Source organism: Canis lupus, chromosome 16 (genome assembly GCF_048164855.1).
Source record: "Canis lupus baileyi chromosome 16, mCanLup2.hap1, whole genome shotgun sequence".
NCBI classification, from domain to species: Eukaryota; Metazoa; Chordata; class Mammalia; order Carnivora; family Canidae; genus Canis; species Canis lupus.
Genome location: NC_132853.1, coordinates 51821182 through 51840191, shown reverse-complemented (window position 1 = coordinate 51840191; position 19010 = coordinate 51821182). Strand labels below are relative to the sequence as shown.

The 19010-nt window shown below is 36.6% G+C and overlaps 1 protein-coding gene across 6 annotated transcripts in view; it reads right to left on the bottom strand.

Moving 5' to 3' along the window:
- The window catches only part of LOC140607059 (uncharacterized), a 43337-nt gene that overhangs the window by 17860 nt on the left and 6467 nt on the right, over positions 1 to 19010 (bottom strand). For 4 of the 6 annotated variants that reach the window (XM_072781388.1, XM_072781389.1, XM_072781392.1 and 1 more), the window contains exons 2-7: positions 17066 to 17137; positions 13607 to 13678; positions 8929 to 9000; positions 8151 to 8231; positions 1130 to 1201; positions 468 to 542 (exon numbers count right to left, since the gene is read on the bottom strand). In XM_072781388.1, coding sequence (XP_072637489.1) covers positions 468 to 542; positions 1130 to 1201; positions 8151 to 8231; positions 8929 to 9000; positions 13607 to 13678; positions 17066 to 17137 — 444 coding nt within the window. The remainder of the gene's footprint in view (positions 1 to 467; positions 543 to 1129; positions 1202 to 8150; positions 8232 to 8928; positions 9001 to 13606; positions 13679 to 17065; positions 17138 to 19010) is intronic. The other 2 variants (XM_072781390.1, XM_072781391.1) reach the window with 2 other exon arrangements.

Sequence of the window (19010 nt, the reverse complement as noted above, 5' to 3'; positions counted from 1 at the left end):
CACGGTAGAGGGGCGCCTGGGTGGCTCAGCAGTTGAGCGTCTGCCTTTGACTCAGGGAGTGATCCCGGAGTCCCGTGATCAAGTCCCAGCTCAGAATCCTTGTATGGAGCCTGTTTCTCCCTCTGACCTCTCACTCTCTCTCTCTTTGTCTCTCATGAATAAATAAATAAAATCTTAAAAAAAAAAAAAAAAGACATGGTGGAAAAAATACTATAGGGACAAAAATGAGGTTGATGGCTGTCAGGGGCTGATAGTGGCAACAGGGGATTAACTACAAACAGAAATGTTCTGTATCTCAAACGTGGTGGTGGTTACACAACTATATATTTACCAAAGCTCATTAAAAACTGCATACTTAAAAAGAGTACATATTAACTGAAAATTATGCCTCAATAAAGCTGACTTATAAATAAAACAAACCTAAATACACAACGAAGTGATAATAAACATAAGAAAAATCAACTTACAGTTTTTCCAATTCAAGGGTCATCATGAGAATGCTCTCAATTGTTGAAAGTGACACCTGTGTTGTTCCCATGTCTCTGAAAGAGAACGCCCAAACATGCATGATACCAAAGACTAAAATTTCACACCAAGTACAAAAAGGTACTTAATAGTATGTGATTATTTAAATTCTGGCTTCTCTGTCAAGCTAGCTCAAGAGTTTACTTGCTATGGAAGATAATTTCAGAGCATTCTTATTGAAGAAATTAAAATTTATGTGCATCACGAACATAATCACCTTGGTGCTAAACAGTACAATCTCCTTTTACCCTTTTTCTACTCATTCTCAGTTGCATCCACCTTTCTTGATTAGTCTTTTGTTTTAAATAAGGTATACCTTATTCCAGTTTGCTTTTTGAGATAAATGATATTTCTACATATGTGGTAAATATTTCGCTATACACCTGCATGTTCCATATCTCTATGTGTTCTTCAATACTGCTCTCTTCTACTACAGGCTGTCTTGTCCATATACATTCTTTCTTTGCCAATAATTCTTATTGCAATAACCCAGCTAAAATTTAAATTATGACTTTTTATTCAAAATGCAAAAGATTTAATCTTTGACAAAAGTAAAAAAGAGCAGAAATCATCTCATGAGCCATGAGATTGTTGTAATACTTACAAATATTTTAATGCTGGCAATTTAAAAAGATATGAATCTTCAACAGTTGTCAGAGGGTTATGACTGAGAATTCTGAAAAATGCAATGGAATTAAAATTATCTGCATTTTAAGTAACTAGATGAAAATTTATGTTCTTTTTTTTGGTATGGAACTTGAAGTTTAAAAGCAATCATTTTCTGCCTTTGCCTATAAAATCACCCTTAGAATCTGTAAAACATTCTTCCTTTGGGCACTACCCAGGTCTCTGAATGATAAAGCAGGAAGAGAAAGAGAAAAAAAATTTTTTAAGTGGATGGCAAAGAAAAAATATGCCAAAGAACATTTCAGGTTGAAAACCTCAGAAGTGACTATACCAGTAGGAAGTAATTTCTGTAGGAAATACTATTTCTAGTGTCCTCCATAATTCACTTTTGGAGGACACTTTTCTTTTATCTCTAGAAAGTTTAAAAATCCTACAGTTTAAACCACCCAGTTAAAGACAAAATGGTAACCAATTCTTCAGTTTTGGAGCCAAACAAGAAGGGCTAAATCTATGAGCAGCCGGTGAAAAGCTATATTCCCACCACATAGCCTGTGTGTATTCTTGCATTACAGCCTTTGTCATGGCATGTATCACCTGTTTCCTTATCAATCTCCTGGATTCTCGGCTCCTGGAGGGCAGGGACCATACTTTATTGTCATGTTGTCCCTGTGCCTGACATAGTATAGTGCTTGTTATTGACTATTTAATGTTTGTTGAATAAAGGACATCTTGTCATCTTTTTGACACAAGCTTTTATTCCAAAATGCTGAACAGACCTTCTTCCCAACTCTTTAAAATGAAAAAAGGTAAAAGAAATAGGAAGAAAAGAAAAGACAATCTGCCTTGAGGTTGACTCTACTCAAGAATCATTAACTATACTTTTACCAAGTATTAGATAGATAATCTTCATAACCAATACTATTATTGGGCTGTAAGGCATCTGTGATCAGCATTTCACATTTAATCCTTATAATAACCTTATGTGATAGATACTATCATCACCTCATTTTACAAATGAGGAAACTGAGGTACAGAGAGGTTACATAATTTGTCCGAGTTTGTCAAGCCAGTCAGAAGCAGAGCTGGAATTTGAACTGAGTTCTGACTCCAAAGCCTGTGTGTAACTCACATGAAGAAAAGGGGGTTTATAAAACAGCTGTTACCATAAACTTTGAGAGCGCTAAATATAGAAACTGTATTCATGTTGAACTTCATCTCTCCACCTGGGAGAGCTCCTCTGAGAATTACATTTTCTATTTTTATTCCTTTTCTCTAATCGACTCCCATGATGAAGTATTTAATTAGCTGATGGTCATTGAGACTTTAGGTATTTTAAACCATGTTATAGGCGAATCAGTGAAAACGGGAAAGTGAGGACATTTGAAACTTCATCCCTCCATAAAAGCAACGACAATGACAAACACTGGCAAACATAGAATCAATGTTTTAATCATTTTGGAAAATTTAACCAATGGGTCTACAGCAACCCAGAGAGCATTTATTAAGGGAAAATGTATTAATTTCTATAAGAACAGTGAGATCTGTTGTTTTAACTAGTTCTAGACCTCTGCTCTGTATCCTGATGGTAGCCTTGAAAAATAGCCCACATCCCAGGGGAGCAAAATGGAGCTGGAGTTCCTTAAAGCCTCCTTCCCAAAGAACTGTCATTGTTTTACCTGTCTAGTGAGTTTCCTGGAAGACCTCAATTGAGAACCTTGTCCTTGACCTCACTGAGAACTGCACAATGCTAGAAGCCTCTTCTTCTCAAGGGGCATTTTAAAAATATCATTATTTATTTATTTATTCATGAGAAAGACACACAGACAGAGAGAGAGAGGCAGAGACACAGGCAAAGGGAGACAGAGAGAGGCAGAGACATAGGCAGAGGGAGAAGTGGGCTCCCTATGGGGAGCTGGATGTGAGACTGGATCCCAGAACTCCAGGATCATGCCTAGAGAGGAAGGCAGACACCCAACCGCTTAGTCACCTAGATATCCCCAGGAGCATTTTTAAAAACACTTACAGGTAAATGTTTTAAACTGGCAGCTGTGTAAGGCAATGGATAACAGTTGGGACAAAAAAAACAAAAAAACAAAAAACAACAACAACAACAACAAAAACCCTAATCTAAAAGTTTAAAAGAAAAAGCTGAGAAATGAGATATCCACAGAGAGTTTGAAATGCTCCAACATATTCCTGAGAAACTAGAAGACCACAAGACATATTCCTAGGAATGTAGAAAAAAACCTTAGCACTAACAAATGGGTTCAGCAAGGTTGCAGGAAACAAGATCAATATATAAAAGTTAGATGTATTTCTATGTATTAGCAATGAGTAATCCAAAATGATATTAAGAAAAAATTTCCATGTATAACAATATTAAAAAGAATAAAATACTTAGGAAAAAATGTAACCAAAAAGTATAAGATCCATACACTGAAAGCTACAAAACATTGTTGAAATTAAAGAAGATTGAAATAAATGGAAAAAATGCCATGGTCATGGACCAGAAGAAAATATTGTTAAAATGGCACTATGCCCCAAATTGAACTATGGCTTCAGCACAACCCTTATCAAGATCACAGCTGACTTGTTTCCAGGCTAATTCTAAAATTCTTATATCAATTCAAGGGACCCAGAATAGCCAAGAAAAATCTAGATAAAGAACAAAAAAGTGGGAAGATTCACATGCTCTGCTTTCAAAACCCAATTCAAAGCTACAGTAATCGTAGTGTGGCACTGGCATAAAGATAGACATATATAATCAGAGAAGGACAAACATTATATGGTGTCATTCATTTGGGGAATATAAATAATAGTGAAAGGGAATAGAAGGGAAGGGAGAAGAAATGGGTAGGAAATATCAGAAAGGGAGACAGAACATGAAGACTCCTAACTCTGGGAAACAAACTAGGGGTGGTGGAAGGGGAGGAGGGCGGGGGGTGGGGGTGAATGGGTGATGGGCACTGAGTGGAGCACTTGACGGGATGAGCACTGGGTGTTATTCTGTATGTTGGCAAATTGAACACCAATAAAAAGTAAATTTATTATTTAAAAAAATAAAAATAAAAATGCTAACACTGGAAAACAATGTAAATCTCTGATGTTCTGTAAATTAAAAGTGAATAAACTGAGGCTGAAGATTTTAAAAAAAAGGATAGACATATAAACCAATGGAACAGAACTGACAGTCCAGGAATAAATCCTCACATTTATAGTTGGCTGATTTTCAACAAGAGTGCCAAAGCAATTCAAAGTGGGAAGACTAGTCTTTTCGAATGGAGCTGGGACAACTATATATTCATATACAAAATAAGGATTCCTACACTTCATTCTATATATAAAAATTAACTCAAAATGGATTAACCTAAATGGAAGTGCTCAAGCTATAAAAACTCTTAGAAATCTTTATGACCTTGGATTAGGCAAGAGTTTCTTAGACATGCCACCAAAAGCACAAATAATAAAAGGAAAAATAGACAAATTGGACTTTATAAAAAATTAAACAGATTTTTGTGCTTCAAAGGACATTATCAAGAAAGTAAAAGACCACTCACAGAATGGGAGAAAATATTTGCAAATCATATGTCTGATAAAAGTCTAGTATCCAGAATATCCAGAACACATAAAGAACTCTTACAACTCAATAAAAAGACTAATAATTGAACTTTTAAATGGGCAAAGGATTCAGAGAGACATTTCTCCAAAGAAAATACACAAATGGCCAATAAGCACATGAAAAGATGTTCAATGTCTTAAGTCATTAGGGAAATACAAATCAAAGCTATAATAAGATACTACTTTATACTCACTAAGATGGCTATAATCAGATGGAGAATGATAAGCGGTAGCAAGATTATGGGGAAAGTGGAATCTTCATACATTGGTGAGAACATAAAATGGCATAGTTACGTGTGGAACACAGTTTGGCAGTTCCTCAAAAGGGTTAGACATAGAGTTACTACGTGACTCAGCAATTCCACTCCTAGGTATGTACCCAAGAGAATTAAAAACATATGTCCACACAAAACCACGTATGTGAATACTCATAGCAGCATTATTAATAATAGTCAGAAGTGGAAACAACTGAAAAGTCCAATAACTGAGGAACAGATGAACAAAAGGTGATGTGTCTATGTAAGGGAATATTATACAGCCTTCAAAAAGAATGAAGTGCTGGTATATATGCTACAACATGGAAAAACTTTGAAGCTAACAGTTATGTGAAAGAAGCTAGACACTCATTTGTATGAAATGTCCAGAAGAGGCAAATCTAGGATACAGAAGGGGAATTAGTTGTTGCCTGGGAGGAGGGAAGAAGGGGGTGGTCACAGCTGATGGGTACGGTATTTATTTTGGAGGGTGATGAAACTGTCCTGGAATTAGGGTGGCTGTGGTCTATCGAAGTATACCACTGGACTGTATACTTTACAATGTTGCATAGTCTATTATGTGGATTATATCTCAATTAAAAATAAAGAACTGGGGATCCCTGGGTGGAGCAGCGGTTTAGTGCCTGCCTTTGGCCCAGGGCGTGATCATGGAGATCCGGGATCGAATCCCACATCGGGCTCCCGGTGCATGGAGCCTGCTTCTCCCTTCTCCTTATTAAAGCCAAAGAAAACAAAAACCTCCAAAGGTGGTACCTCATTAATAAGCTCTTGGCATGTCTTTGAGGTGGATTTCAGATTCAAAATAGACTTTACCACACTGCTAACTTGTTCAGTCAGTATTTATCAATAACTTAGAGGCTTCATTCAAGAAGCTTACTGAGTTATAATTACCTGAAACCCAGGGTCAATCAAGGTCTTGTGGGGCCTGAACCTCATCTACTTTGGGAAATCCTGTCTAATAAAAACATGCAACATTATGAATATAAAAATTGCTAGGACTCCTCTCAAGACCTTTGAAGGGGCCTATGGAAGTGAGGAGCCCTGAAGTTAAAGCTTTGGTCAGTTCAAAATAAATCCACCTCAGCTAGGGCCTATACATTTTACAGACTTCTTTAATGCCAGAGAAAATATTGTTTCAACTTATAAACACCTTGGTAACATGTCACACAGGTAACATGACTAATTCAAAGGGTGGCATCTTCCCTTGGCAACTTGCCTTTGGAAAGAAATGCAATGAAGTTTATATTTCACTATGGCAGAGATTTCCTAAAGCAGACTAGCTTTGTCTATTAGAAAAATTTGACCTCAAACAAAAAAGGAGCCTAACCCCCAGTACACACTTACTGTATCGTGATAATCTTTCAGAAGGAACTGTGAATTAGTTTTCGAAGCTGTATTCAAGTCCCATGACATGAGTATTAATTTATTATCAATACTGGCTAGCTCTGGTTCTTTAATTACCTTTTTCTGTTATTTAAGATGCACACAGAAACTCAACACAAACAAGCTGTTGCTTCATCCATTAAGAGTCTTTTCTATCCCACAACCTGTTTGTTCCCTACTTTGTCAACCCCCTACCTTGTTACCCTGCTGCATGGATGCCCGCACGGCTCCCGTGTGTTTTCCTGTCAACATCTTTCTCCTTCCAGTATGAAAGTTTCTTGGGGACAGTCCCTGTCTTATTCTTTGTACCCCCAGTACTTAGTACAGTGTTGACATGTATTGGACATGGCACTCAGTGAATGTTTTTCAATGAATTCATTGATTTTTATCAACTGATTCCCCCATATTCTTTCTTGTGTTGCCCATATAACTATAATGAAAGTCAGATTCTTTCCTTTCCTTTCTTTCTTTCTTTCTTTCTTTTCTTTTTTTCTTTCTTTCTTTCTTTCTTTCTTTTCTTTCTTTTTTGGAAATTCAGATTCTTCTAAGAGACTCTTGGTGTGATAACATGCTTAGAAATAAAGATGGTGAGTTTAAGACAGTATATTGATGCACCAAAACCTCCTGGTGCAGAAACCCAATGAGCCTTTTCTCCGGGGTGTTCGCAAGCAAAAAACTGACCCTCTGTAGTCTTTTTCCAAGTTAGGCATCAGCAAATTAATGGGAGGAGAGAGGAGCCTTCAACAGATAGGCATCTGCAGGAACTGTCCCTCTAGCTCCAGACACACCCTCAACACCTTCATCTATCCTAAAATAAACTGTGTGAAATAATATTTCTGAACTACAAGACAGGTAAGATAATCTTTTCCAAAGTCACGTTTAGAGGAAGATCTTCACCTTGAGTCTAAAATCCCCCTCAGGCCATTGAACATCCCCCACTATGATTTGTTTATATCACCAGGAAATCACAGAATTTTCCAGCCGAAAGGGAATAACACACTTCTTATTGAAGAAGAGTCAGGAAATAGCCACATGGAATTATGCTACAGCAATGTATTTCATGAACATTTTTCACACAACTTAACACAAACAATATCTTTTACCATACCTCAAAGGTTCTTATGGCCCCCAGATGATTTACTCAGAGGTATACATTTTTTGAAAAATAATGTTCTGGGTAACTGGTGAGAGAAGTGCCCTGTGGCAGGTTCTCAGCAGTTCTTTCTGCTTTACCATTTAAAAGAAGCTGATGGCTGAGGAAGCACCCACACTTTTGCTCCCTGGAGAATTCCCCTACACTTAGTTCTTTGAAGCTTTATTTTGCATGCATTGAAGCAGTTAGGAACTTTGCCCATTAGCAGGAATCAAAGTTAAATTCAGAGGTGGAATTTGAAGGACCATGCCCCTATTGGAGAAGCATCATTGTCATGGATTCCCAGGATAGTGTTGACTTGGGTGTTATTTGCTTGGGGCCTTTTATTGCCCATACCAAAGCTGAGTACAGGGAAAGCTGAGAGTGCCATTTATGAGATAGACAAGCCTCTTGGCCTCTTTGTACCTTAGTTTCCTCATTTGAAAAAAAAAAAAAAAGAATGGATTTTAAGACATACTTTTCAGAGTTCATACTGGGCTTAACATCCACTGAACCAATAAATGTATGATGTTTTTACATATTGTTTGTCTGTTTATTTTTTACATGTGTTTATTTTCTATTTCACTTACAGCTTATGTAAAAACTGCATTCCATGCCAGGCCTGAAATGTTCCAAAGCTCACTGCTGTCAGTACATTGCAACTAACATTTCTACAAAAAAAGACACAAGCAAAAGAAGAAGGAAAAAAGGTATTCTTTCAGAACATTTATCCTTTGGCAGTGATTCCAATTTATATAGGATGAAACATAATCTCAATACCCTCTCCATATCCTGAAACTATCTCGCTATGGAAGATATGCCTTTTAAAATTTTTTTAGAAATTTAAATTTAAAAAATTTGCATGAAAGATTTATATTTTCATGTTTCTACATGTGTTGCATTAGATACAAATCTGTAAATGCTCAATAAATACTTGTGTTAGGTAATCTTTATTTCTCTAGAAAAATATTTCACATCAGCACTATTGACATTTATGGTTGGATCCTCTTTTTTAAGAGGGGCTGTCCTGTGCATTATAGGGTGTTTAGCGCCATCTCTGGCCTCTGCCCACTAGATGCCAGTAGCATATCTACAGTCTGACAACCAAAAATGTCTCCAGACACTTCAAATGTCACCTGGGTGCAAAATCACCCTAGTTGAGAACCACTTCTCTAGAATGATTCAGTCTGATCTGTATAATAATTCTTACACTAATCTTTGCTACAGACAAAAAAGATTCGCTACATAATTTTAGTAGCTTTCTACTAATAAAATTACAATCATATTTCAAAATGATTGTAGCAAAGAGGTTTACAATTAAGTTTAACAAAAATCCCAAATATAATGAAATTTGTATTTGTAACTTACATAAACTTCAAAAAAGGTAGTGGTTCAAATGTCCGTCTTTCAATAGATTGTATCTTATTGCAGGATAAATCTCTAGGAAAAGTAAAAGGAAAATATTGCCTCAATTAGCTATTAGATACCTAACTAGTAGGCTGATAGTATTGAATAAGCAGCTTTTGCCTAAACTCTGAACTTAAGGACTTGTTATTTGAACCTTCCAGAGCCCCTAACTCTCCTCATCTCTCTTAAAAGAGTCTCACTTTCATAAATGAAAGAAGTAACTACAGCTCTTGATAGATTCTGGAAGTAATCTTTCCTGAGAGCAGAAGAATTAATTAGAGGACATTTGAGGCCTCATCAATTTCTAGATTATGAGCTCAAAGTTTTGACCTCCACATAGAATTTCTTTCTTTATTTTGTAAAAGATTTTATTTATTTATTCATATAGACACACAGAGAGAATGAAAGGCAGAGACACAGGCAGAGGGAGAAGCAGGCTCCATACAGGGAGCCTGACATGGGACTGGATCCAAGGTCTCCAGGATCACACCCTGGGCAGAAGGTGGCGCTTAACCGGTGAGCCACTCGGGCTGCCCCTATAATTTCTTTTTAAAAAATATTTATTTATTAGAGAGTGTGTGTGCATGCACATGCACAAGTGGGAGGAGCAGAGGAAGAGGGAGAGAGAATCCCAAGCAGACTCCTCACTGAGTGCAGAGCCCAACAGGGGGCTCCATTTCAGGATCCAGAGATTGTGACCTGAGCCAAAACCAAGAGTCAGATGCTCAGCCAACTGCACCAACCGGGCACCCCTATAATTATAATTTCTAATATTAAAAGGGATATTCTCATTTTGGAACACCTTTTTGGTTTAGTTCTATTTTTCTAGGCCAATTCAATACCAGAAAAAATAAAAGATATCCTTTCATTTAAATTGAAAGGAAGTTACCCCTCTAATCAATACATAAATTTGAACTAACTCAGAATCATATCATCATGTTAATAGAAATTCATTTTTGGTTGTACATTTGCCTTAATATTCCATGAATTTATTAACTGCTTCAGTTGCAAGTGGTGAGACAACAAAAAACACCACATAGTACTGGATTTTTATTTGAAAACACCCATTCTTGATAATAGTTGACCCTCAGACTTCCATTGATTCCAGCTTAGTCCCTTATTTTCCACCTACTCTTCAGACTGGCATTGCCATCTCTAGTCTCTCCCTTTCTAATCCATCCTGCACACAGTCACCAGAGTAATTCTCCACAAGTGGTTCTCGAATGCCAGCATCACTTGGGCACTTACTCAAGATGCAAATTCTCAGCCTTACTCTATAGACTGAAGGAATCAGTAACTGTGGAGGTGGAGCTTATTTTCTGACAAGCCCTCCAAGTGACTCTGTTGCAGATTATTTATTTATTTATTTTTCTATTGCAGTTTAAAGCTTGTCCTGGAGCACTGCTGTGATAATCCAGTAGCGTGGCATGTTAATCCACGGCCTTCAAAATCCTAGAAGACTAGCTCTAATCTCCTACTCTACAGGTACTCAAGATATTTTTCCTGTATTTTGCCTTTCTCCCAGTCTCCTTTGTAAGCTTATTCGCCCTACAATGTCTTTCTGATGATACCCAATAGCTCTTCAAGGTCCTGTTGAAACAGCATTGCTCTAATAGCTTCCCTGATCCAATGTGAAGTCTTTTCTTCCTCATCTGTATTCCAAAACCAATTTATACCTCTCGTTGCCCATATCCATTTCTTCTTCTTCTTTTGAAAAAAACATTTAAAGTAGGCTTCACACCCAACCAGGGGCTTGAAATCATGACCCTGAGATCAAGAGCCACATGCTCTACCAACTCAGCCAGCCAGGCATTCCAATTTATTTTTAATATAGTTATTTTTGCATCCTTTTTCCTCTGAGCATAAAATGCTTGAAAGTATGGACTAGTTGTGTTCATCTGCATTGTCTACCATGTTTAAAACTGACACATGTTTCTTTCGTGTTGAGTTTAATAAGTTCTTTATAGATCCTGGAAAACTAGCCCTTTATCTGATACGTCATTTGCACCAAAGAAACAAACAATCCAATCATGAAATGGGCAAAAGACATGAACAGAAATCTCACAGAGGAAGACATAGACATGGCCAACACGCACATGAGAAAATGCCCTGCATCACTTGCCATCAGGGAAATACAAATCAAAACCACAATGAGATACCACCTCACACCAGGGAGGATGGGGAAAAGTAACAAGGCAGGAATCCACAAATGTTGGAGAGGATGCAGAGAAAAGGGAACTCTCTTACACTGTTGGTGGGAATGTGAAATGGTGTAGCCACTCTGGAAAACTGTGTGGAGGTTCCTCAAATAGTTAAAAATAAACCTGCCCTACAACCCAGCAATTGCACTGTTGGGGATTTACCCCAATGATACAGATGCAATGAAAGGCCGGGACACCTGCACCCCGATGTTTCTAGCAGCAATGTCCACAATAGCCAAACTGTGGAAGGAGCCTCGGTGTCCATCGAAAGATGAATGGATAAAGACGATGTGGTTTATGTATACAATGGAATATTACTCAGCCATTAGAAATGACAAATACCCACCATTTGCTTCAACGTGGATGGAACTGGAGGGTATTATGCTGAGTGAAATAAGCCAATCGGAGAAAGACAAACATTATATGTTCTCATTCATTTGGGGAATATAAATAATAGTGAAAGGGAAGAGAAGGGAAGGGAGAAGAAATGGGTAGGAAATATCAGAAAGGGAGACAGAACATAAAGACTCCTAACTATGGGAAACGAATTAGGGGTGGTGCAAGGGGAGGAGGGCGGGGGTTGGGGGTCAATGGGTGACAGGCACTGAGGGGGGCACTTGATGGGATGAGCACTGGGTGTTATTCTGTATGTTGGCAAATCGATCACCAATAAGAAATAAATTTATTATTAAAAAAATAAAATTGACACATGGACATAAAACAAACTCAAATATTTAAAAAATAAATATAAAGAGCTGGGTAGTGAATAGCAGAAACAAAATGACTGTGTAAAAAGAAATGTAGTTTTATGACTTTATGGCTCCCTCTTCTGCACCTCTTCAGCACTTTGTCATCCACTTAGTGCTTAGTGCATTATGGTTTGAGCTTCTGTCTATTTTCCTTGTGAGATCATGAGTTCCTATAGGGGTAGGAAGCCTGTCTTAATCATCTGAGTGCCTATGATACTGGGCATAGTGCCTGTCATATTAGCTTTTGATTGACCTTTTTTTTTTTTTTTTAAATGAATGAGAACACTTCAGCTAACATAAAATAATTGGCTTACAAAGTATTTCATAGTAGTAGTAATGAAGTGCCTAATCCTTTGAGCAGTTTATCTCATTTGATTTTCTACAAACGGTGTTTGTAAAGTTTAGAGTCCAGATCACAGAAGTAGCCAAGAAAACCAATACAAGAGTGGCTGTCCCCTAAGACTTGGAAGGTTTGATAACTTAAAGGACTATTCTTAGTGTTTAATCATGCTCTTGCTCTTTTTTACCCACTATCCTTAAACCTTCTACATTTGCAAGAAGACTCTATTTGCTCAAGAGCATCATTAATAGGGATTAATGACTTACACAGCTCTGGATGCCACAGACAAAGATAAAAATTGAACCTTTATAGCAAAGAACATGGTATCTCTGTATGTATACCTAGAAATACTAAAGAAGCATTTCCTCCTTGACAATGAGGCTGGAGAGATTTTATTTTATAATTAGTTAAATTAGGGGCATTTCTGATATGTTTGCTTAATGTAAACATTTCTAACCATAATACTTAACCATCATTTTATTTTACTTTAAAGATTTTATTTCCTTAAGTAATCTCTATACCCAATGTGGGTTTCACACCCACAACCTCAAGATCCGAAGTCACTTGCTCTATCAACTGAGCCAGCCAGGTACCCCTTAACCATCATTTTAAACATCTATTTTTAATACTGGTGCTAGAATTCCCACTGAAATCCTTAATCTGCTCTCTTGGTAACTTAATAGGTACTTGATAATACTGCTTACATAATTAACCTGCTTAAATATTTAATATTTAAATGTTTAATTTAGATTAAATATTAAAAACATTCTGGGTTAATGGCATTCAAAATAATGTAAGTGTTCTATATTTTCTTGTCCTGTAGGTGACAATTTGAGGTTAATTTTAATTCCTCTCATTTTACTAAACCAACTTTTTCAAACCTTTTCTGTAAAGGCCAGATAGTAAACATTTTGGGCTTTGCAGGCCATATATGGTCTCTGTCATATATTCTTCTCTTTCTCTTCTTTTCTCTTTTACAGCCCTTTAAGAACGTAAAAATCATTCTTAACTCAGGCTGTATAAAGACAGACCTGAGCATGATTTGATCCATGAGCCATAAATTAAGTATAAATGTAAGCACACGGTATATGAACACTTACAAGACAGGTTCATATGTGCATCCATAATTGCTCAGACCTAATTACCCCTTTTGCTCTATAACTGAAGGGTCTTTTTCTATCTTTATCTTGTCTATAGAATTAAAAAACTGAAAATGCATATGAGATATTTAATGCTAGAGATGGAAATTTATTGTTAGAAGAAATTATAGTGATTATCTAATTTGAACCCCATATTTATTTTACAGATAATATAACTAAAAACTCATAATAAGTGATTAATTAACTTACAAATACTGTAGGGATAGCAGGCCTTCAAATGAGTCCTTATGTAATTCAGTCAAATAATTTTCACTGAGAATTCTGAAAAATGAAAAGGTTATTTCTGCATCAAAATGCAAAACAACTACAACTATTCACTACACAGGACTAACTCCCATTTGGGAGGGAAACCTGTGTAATGGTGCCACCTAAATATACTAATTCTTCTTTAATTTAGGAGTACTGAGCTCTGCGCTGTTTCCACTCAAATCCTTTTTTTTTTCTTTATTCCTCTCTCTCTCTCTCTCTCTCTCTCTCTCTCACACACACACACACACACACACACACACACACAGCCATCCACTATTTGAACCAAAATGCATATTAATGTCTACTCTCTGGATCACAAAGTCTCTGCTAGAACCCTGGTTTAGATGACAACAATACTGGCAGAACTGACACTTCCTCCTCTCTTTTTCTAAATTCTATGTTGGAAGCCCCATACAGCACTATAGGTAAAGTCATTTGTTTTTTCCCCAACCAAAAAAAAAAAATTTTTTTTGAGAACTAAAAAAATGCACATCAAGTGTACATAACATAAATATTCAGTTTAATAATTATAAAGCAAATACCCATGAAACACCACTTGTATCAAGAAAAACCCCTGCCAGCATCCCAGAAGGCTTCAGTGTGCCCCTTCCAATCACAACCCTCTCTCTGATTCCCCAGAAGTAACCATTATCCTGACTTTAATAATTTCTTTGCCTTTTTTAATTTTTTAAAAAGATTAATTGCTGGGAGAGGGGCAGAGGGAGAGAAAGAATCTCCAGCAGACTCCTGGCTGAGTGTGGAGCCCTATCCCATGACCCTGAGATCATGACCTGAGCCCAGTCAAGAGTTGGACACTTAACTGACTGAACCACCCAGGGACCTCAAATTTCCTTGCTTTTTTAAATGTAGTTTTACCTATCATATGTCAGCCATAAACAACATAATTTAGTTTTGTCGCTTCTTGAACTTTATATAAATGGAATCACAGGTATTATTTTCTATGTTGCTTCTTTCACTCAATATTATCTTATAAATTCATTATATTGTTGCATGTAGCTGAGGTTGGTTCATTTCAATACCTAGTATTTATTGCATGTCTAGCTACATGTGGCTACTGAATACTTGGGAGTGGCTAGTGTGACTGAGGAGCTGAAGTTTTTATTTAATTAATTTTTTTTACTTTAAAATACAAATGAAAAAACTGATACTCAACAGTTATTAGAAAATGTTTAAATATGTTTGCAACAATGTAGGTATGTGATATTACTTTTTCAACTGTAATTTTTATGAAATCTAAATACAGAACAAGTATTCTTGATAAAAGACTAGCAATCAAATTGAGATTTCAAAGAGTTACTATGGAAAAAAGAACATAAAAAGAACACAAACTCTCAATAATTTTTATACTGATTACATGATAGAAATGATATTGGATATTTTGAAGACAGTATAAAACATAGACTATCTTACTAATAATGGGTATAATAATTATATGTCGAAATAATATTTTGGCTATAAGAGCTAAACAAAATATATTAACATTTATGTCATCTCTCTCTTTTTACTTTTAATTTTTAAGTGGCTATCAGAAAATTTGAGATTACTTATGTGGCTTTATGGTTCAAACAAATAGTGTTCCATTTTATGACTATTCCACACTTTATTCATTCTACTGTTGGCAGATATCATCCAATAGATATATAGAAAAACAGGTTAAAATCCTGCCCCAGGAGAGCAGTGATCCATAGTTAGGAACCTCTGCTTACAAGGTATAACCTTCAAGCTGAACCAGACATCTGCAGGACTTACCACATTCGTGTTCTAGTATATAAATTCCCAAACACATGCTTTTTAAAAATTAATTTTTTAATTTCAATTCATTTTTTAAAAATATGTAATATATTCACATGGCCCAAAATTCCAAAGGTATATAGTACACAACGCAAAGTTTTTCTACTACCCTTGTCCACAGCCCACCCATCCCCCTCCATTCCCTAAAGAAAATTAACGTTATTTATTTCTGCGACAATTATTTTCAGTTTTCTTATAAGTTTGGGAAATAAAATATCCCAGTCAGACACTATCATGGAGAAATATAAACTACACATAGTATTTAAGAAATTCACAAAATAAAAAACAAATGCCTAGTTCTAGCATTTCTCCCTTACCAATAAGATATCAGACTAAGGGGCGAAATCTACTTTAGAGGGATCATAATCCCTATTTTTAGATTGCTATGATTACTGTCTTTTATTGTTAATTCAGGAGTCATTTATGACTTCTCTGCTCAAGTTGCACTAATGATATGACACCAAACTCTCATAAAAACACCAGTTGATTGCTTTGATTGTAATATTTTTTTTTCTAAAAACACTTGTGTCTACATTGACTTTTTTCTACAGATCAATTTTTATAAAAGATAACAGAAAATTGGCAAAGGACAGAAAATTCACTCAAGAAATACAAATGTTCAGTAAACATAGGTATTTAAATTTACAAGTAATCAGAAAACTTCAAATTCACATGGGACCCCTTTTATTCACGCATCAGACCAGCCAAGAAATGGAGAATATCCAGTAGTGGGTGGTATGAGGATGTGAATGCTGTCATGGTCTATGGGTTGGAGTATAAGTTGGCACAACTTTTTTGAGGGCCATTAAAATTTTACATCTACATAGTCTTTATTCAAACAATTCCATTTCTAGATATCTATTCTACAGAAATACCTGCCCACATACACAAAGATGCATGGTTGAGGCAGTTCACTACAGCAGCGCATGTGACAAGAAAATGGGACACAGTCTAAACATTCATCAATATGAGAATTACTATATACATTCATACTTTGGAATATATTACACAGGCATATACATGAATGGGGTAACCCCCTATCTATACACTAAAAGAAAAGAAATCTAAGACATAAGATAAAAGAATCAAAAGATTCATTTATAAGCATAAGCATAAGCAAAAGAATCAAGTTGTAGGAAGTTATCATTTATATAAAAACAAAAACAAAAACAAGGTAAGAAAATCCCACAACAAACCTATTTTGTTGTCTATAAATATGTATGTAGACAAATGCATGGAAAAAGATCTGGAAGGATATATACTAAATCCAGATAGTGGCTATCTCAGTGGTAGGGGATCAGAACACAAAGAAGATGTTCACTTTATCTATTCTTTCATTTTTATATATTGAGGATATAATCATGTATTCCTATATAATGGAAAATAAGTTTAGATTGACTCTAAATTTTAAAGAGAGCCTGTCAAATTCAATTTTCAAGATAAACATAGAATTGCCATCAATAGAGGTTGATTTGGGATATGGAGGGGGAAATACCTTTCCTCCAAGATACTGACTTCAAAATTTTTGACTAAGAAGGATCTCAGGATGCAGTGTTTTGTATTCGTATTCGGAGAAAATATACTCACAATTTCTCAGTCCAACGGTATGGCTTCCATGTATTCTCCTCAATGTAAGAAATAGCGTTTCCTTGGAAATTTCTGTGAAGAAACACAGTTCAGATCCTTGACTAGTTAGGAAAAGAATGAACAGAATAAGTAAAGAATCATAGGCAACCTTGGGGGAATATGCAAATGCAGAAAATACCAGCTTCTTAATATCCATAGCTATCAGCATCCCAGTTTGCACAATTAATAAAGAAATGTGGGGCCATTGGTGTAAACAAGCCATCTCCTTAGAACCGGAACTTCCTATTTGTCTAATTTCTTGGATAGATAATGCCAGTTAATTACTTTATGAATATGGTATTTTTCTCCAAATCACCTCTATGTGTCTAAAATGGTTCTTTCTGTAAATCAATGAGAAAATAATTGAACCGAAAAATGGCAAAAAAAAAGTATCAAACAAAGGTAAAGAAAACAAAGGTAAAGAAATCCTATGCCAGGAAACAAAGGTAAAGAAATCCTATGCCAGGAACACCAAAGCTTTGGCCCAGTGACTTCTTTTGAAATCTGTCCAGCTGTTAGGAGAAGTTAGAAATGAGAGGAACTAATATGGAGAGATTTCTTAGACATGTTACATAGGGAAAAGCAACAAATTACTGAGCAAGGAACAAAAAGTATTACCTGATTAGGGGAAAATTGCAAAGGAAAGTGATGGGAAGGACAGACACCAAAATGGTAACAGGAGTTATCTTATGGGTGGTAGGGGGGGTTGGGTGGGATTTTCACATTTTATCCTATATGCTTGTGACATTAAAAAAAAATGAGAATGTATCCATGAATTGCAAGTATTTCAAAAAAGCTATGAAATGCCTGAGTTCAGTTTTAATCACTAATTCTGTATATGACTGAATCTTACCTTTAACTTATCTTCTTCCCTCAGCAACAACTTACCTATTCATTTGTTAAGGTGTTATTTATTCATGAGAGACCAGAGAGAGAGAGAGAGAGAGAGAGAGGAAGCGGCAGAGACACAGGCAGAGGGAGAAGCAGGCTCCACGCAGGGAGCCCGACGCAGGACTCGATCTCTGGACTCCAGGATCACGCCCCGGGACGAAGGCAGGCACCAAACCGCTGAGCCACCCAGGAATCCCCCCCCATTCCGTTTATATACACATTTTTTTCAGGGGAGTCAGAAATAAGGCAAAACAGATAGCCATCTGCCCATCATCTGCCTAGTGGCCATTTCCAGTCAACCAAAATGCCTTCTGGTTGCTTTATGTTCCCTGATAAAAGATGCCTAAACCTGAATTTATCTCCCTCCAACTGGCTGTCCTTCCCAACTGCTGTATTTCCACCTGCTCATCCGGGACAGAAATTTCTGAGAGTTATAGTTGATTTTTCTCTTTTCTGGATGCACCCTGCCCACTACTCCCCTCAGCAGTTACGCAGTCTTGTTGCTTCTTCCTCTGTGATGCTTTCAGGATTTTCTTTCTACTCCTATCACAGCCATTCTGTTCTGGCCCCTTGTCACTTTACTCCCAGCTTTTGCTAGACCATTCTTTCTGGTTTCCCTGGATCAAGCTTTCCTCTTTAGATCTCTCTACATAGGGAATAGAAAACAATCCTCTTGTTTTAGTGATACATATGTCTTTCTGGAAAACTTTCAATGGCTCTCTATATCTCAGCATAACTTTCAAACCCTTCTAGCTGATAGTCAAGGGTATTCATAACCGTATCTTTCACTGCTTCCTAAGCTAATGTTTTTTTTTTCCAGATTTTATTTATTTATTCATGACAGACACACAGAGAGAAAGGCAGAGACACAGGCAGAGGGAGAAGCAGGCTCCATGGAGGGAGCCGATGTGGGACTTAATCCCGAGTCTCCAGGATCACGCCTTGGGCTGAACGCAGCGTTAAATAAATCGCTGAGCCACTGGGGCTGCCCTCCTAAGCTAATTCTTTTTTTTTT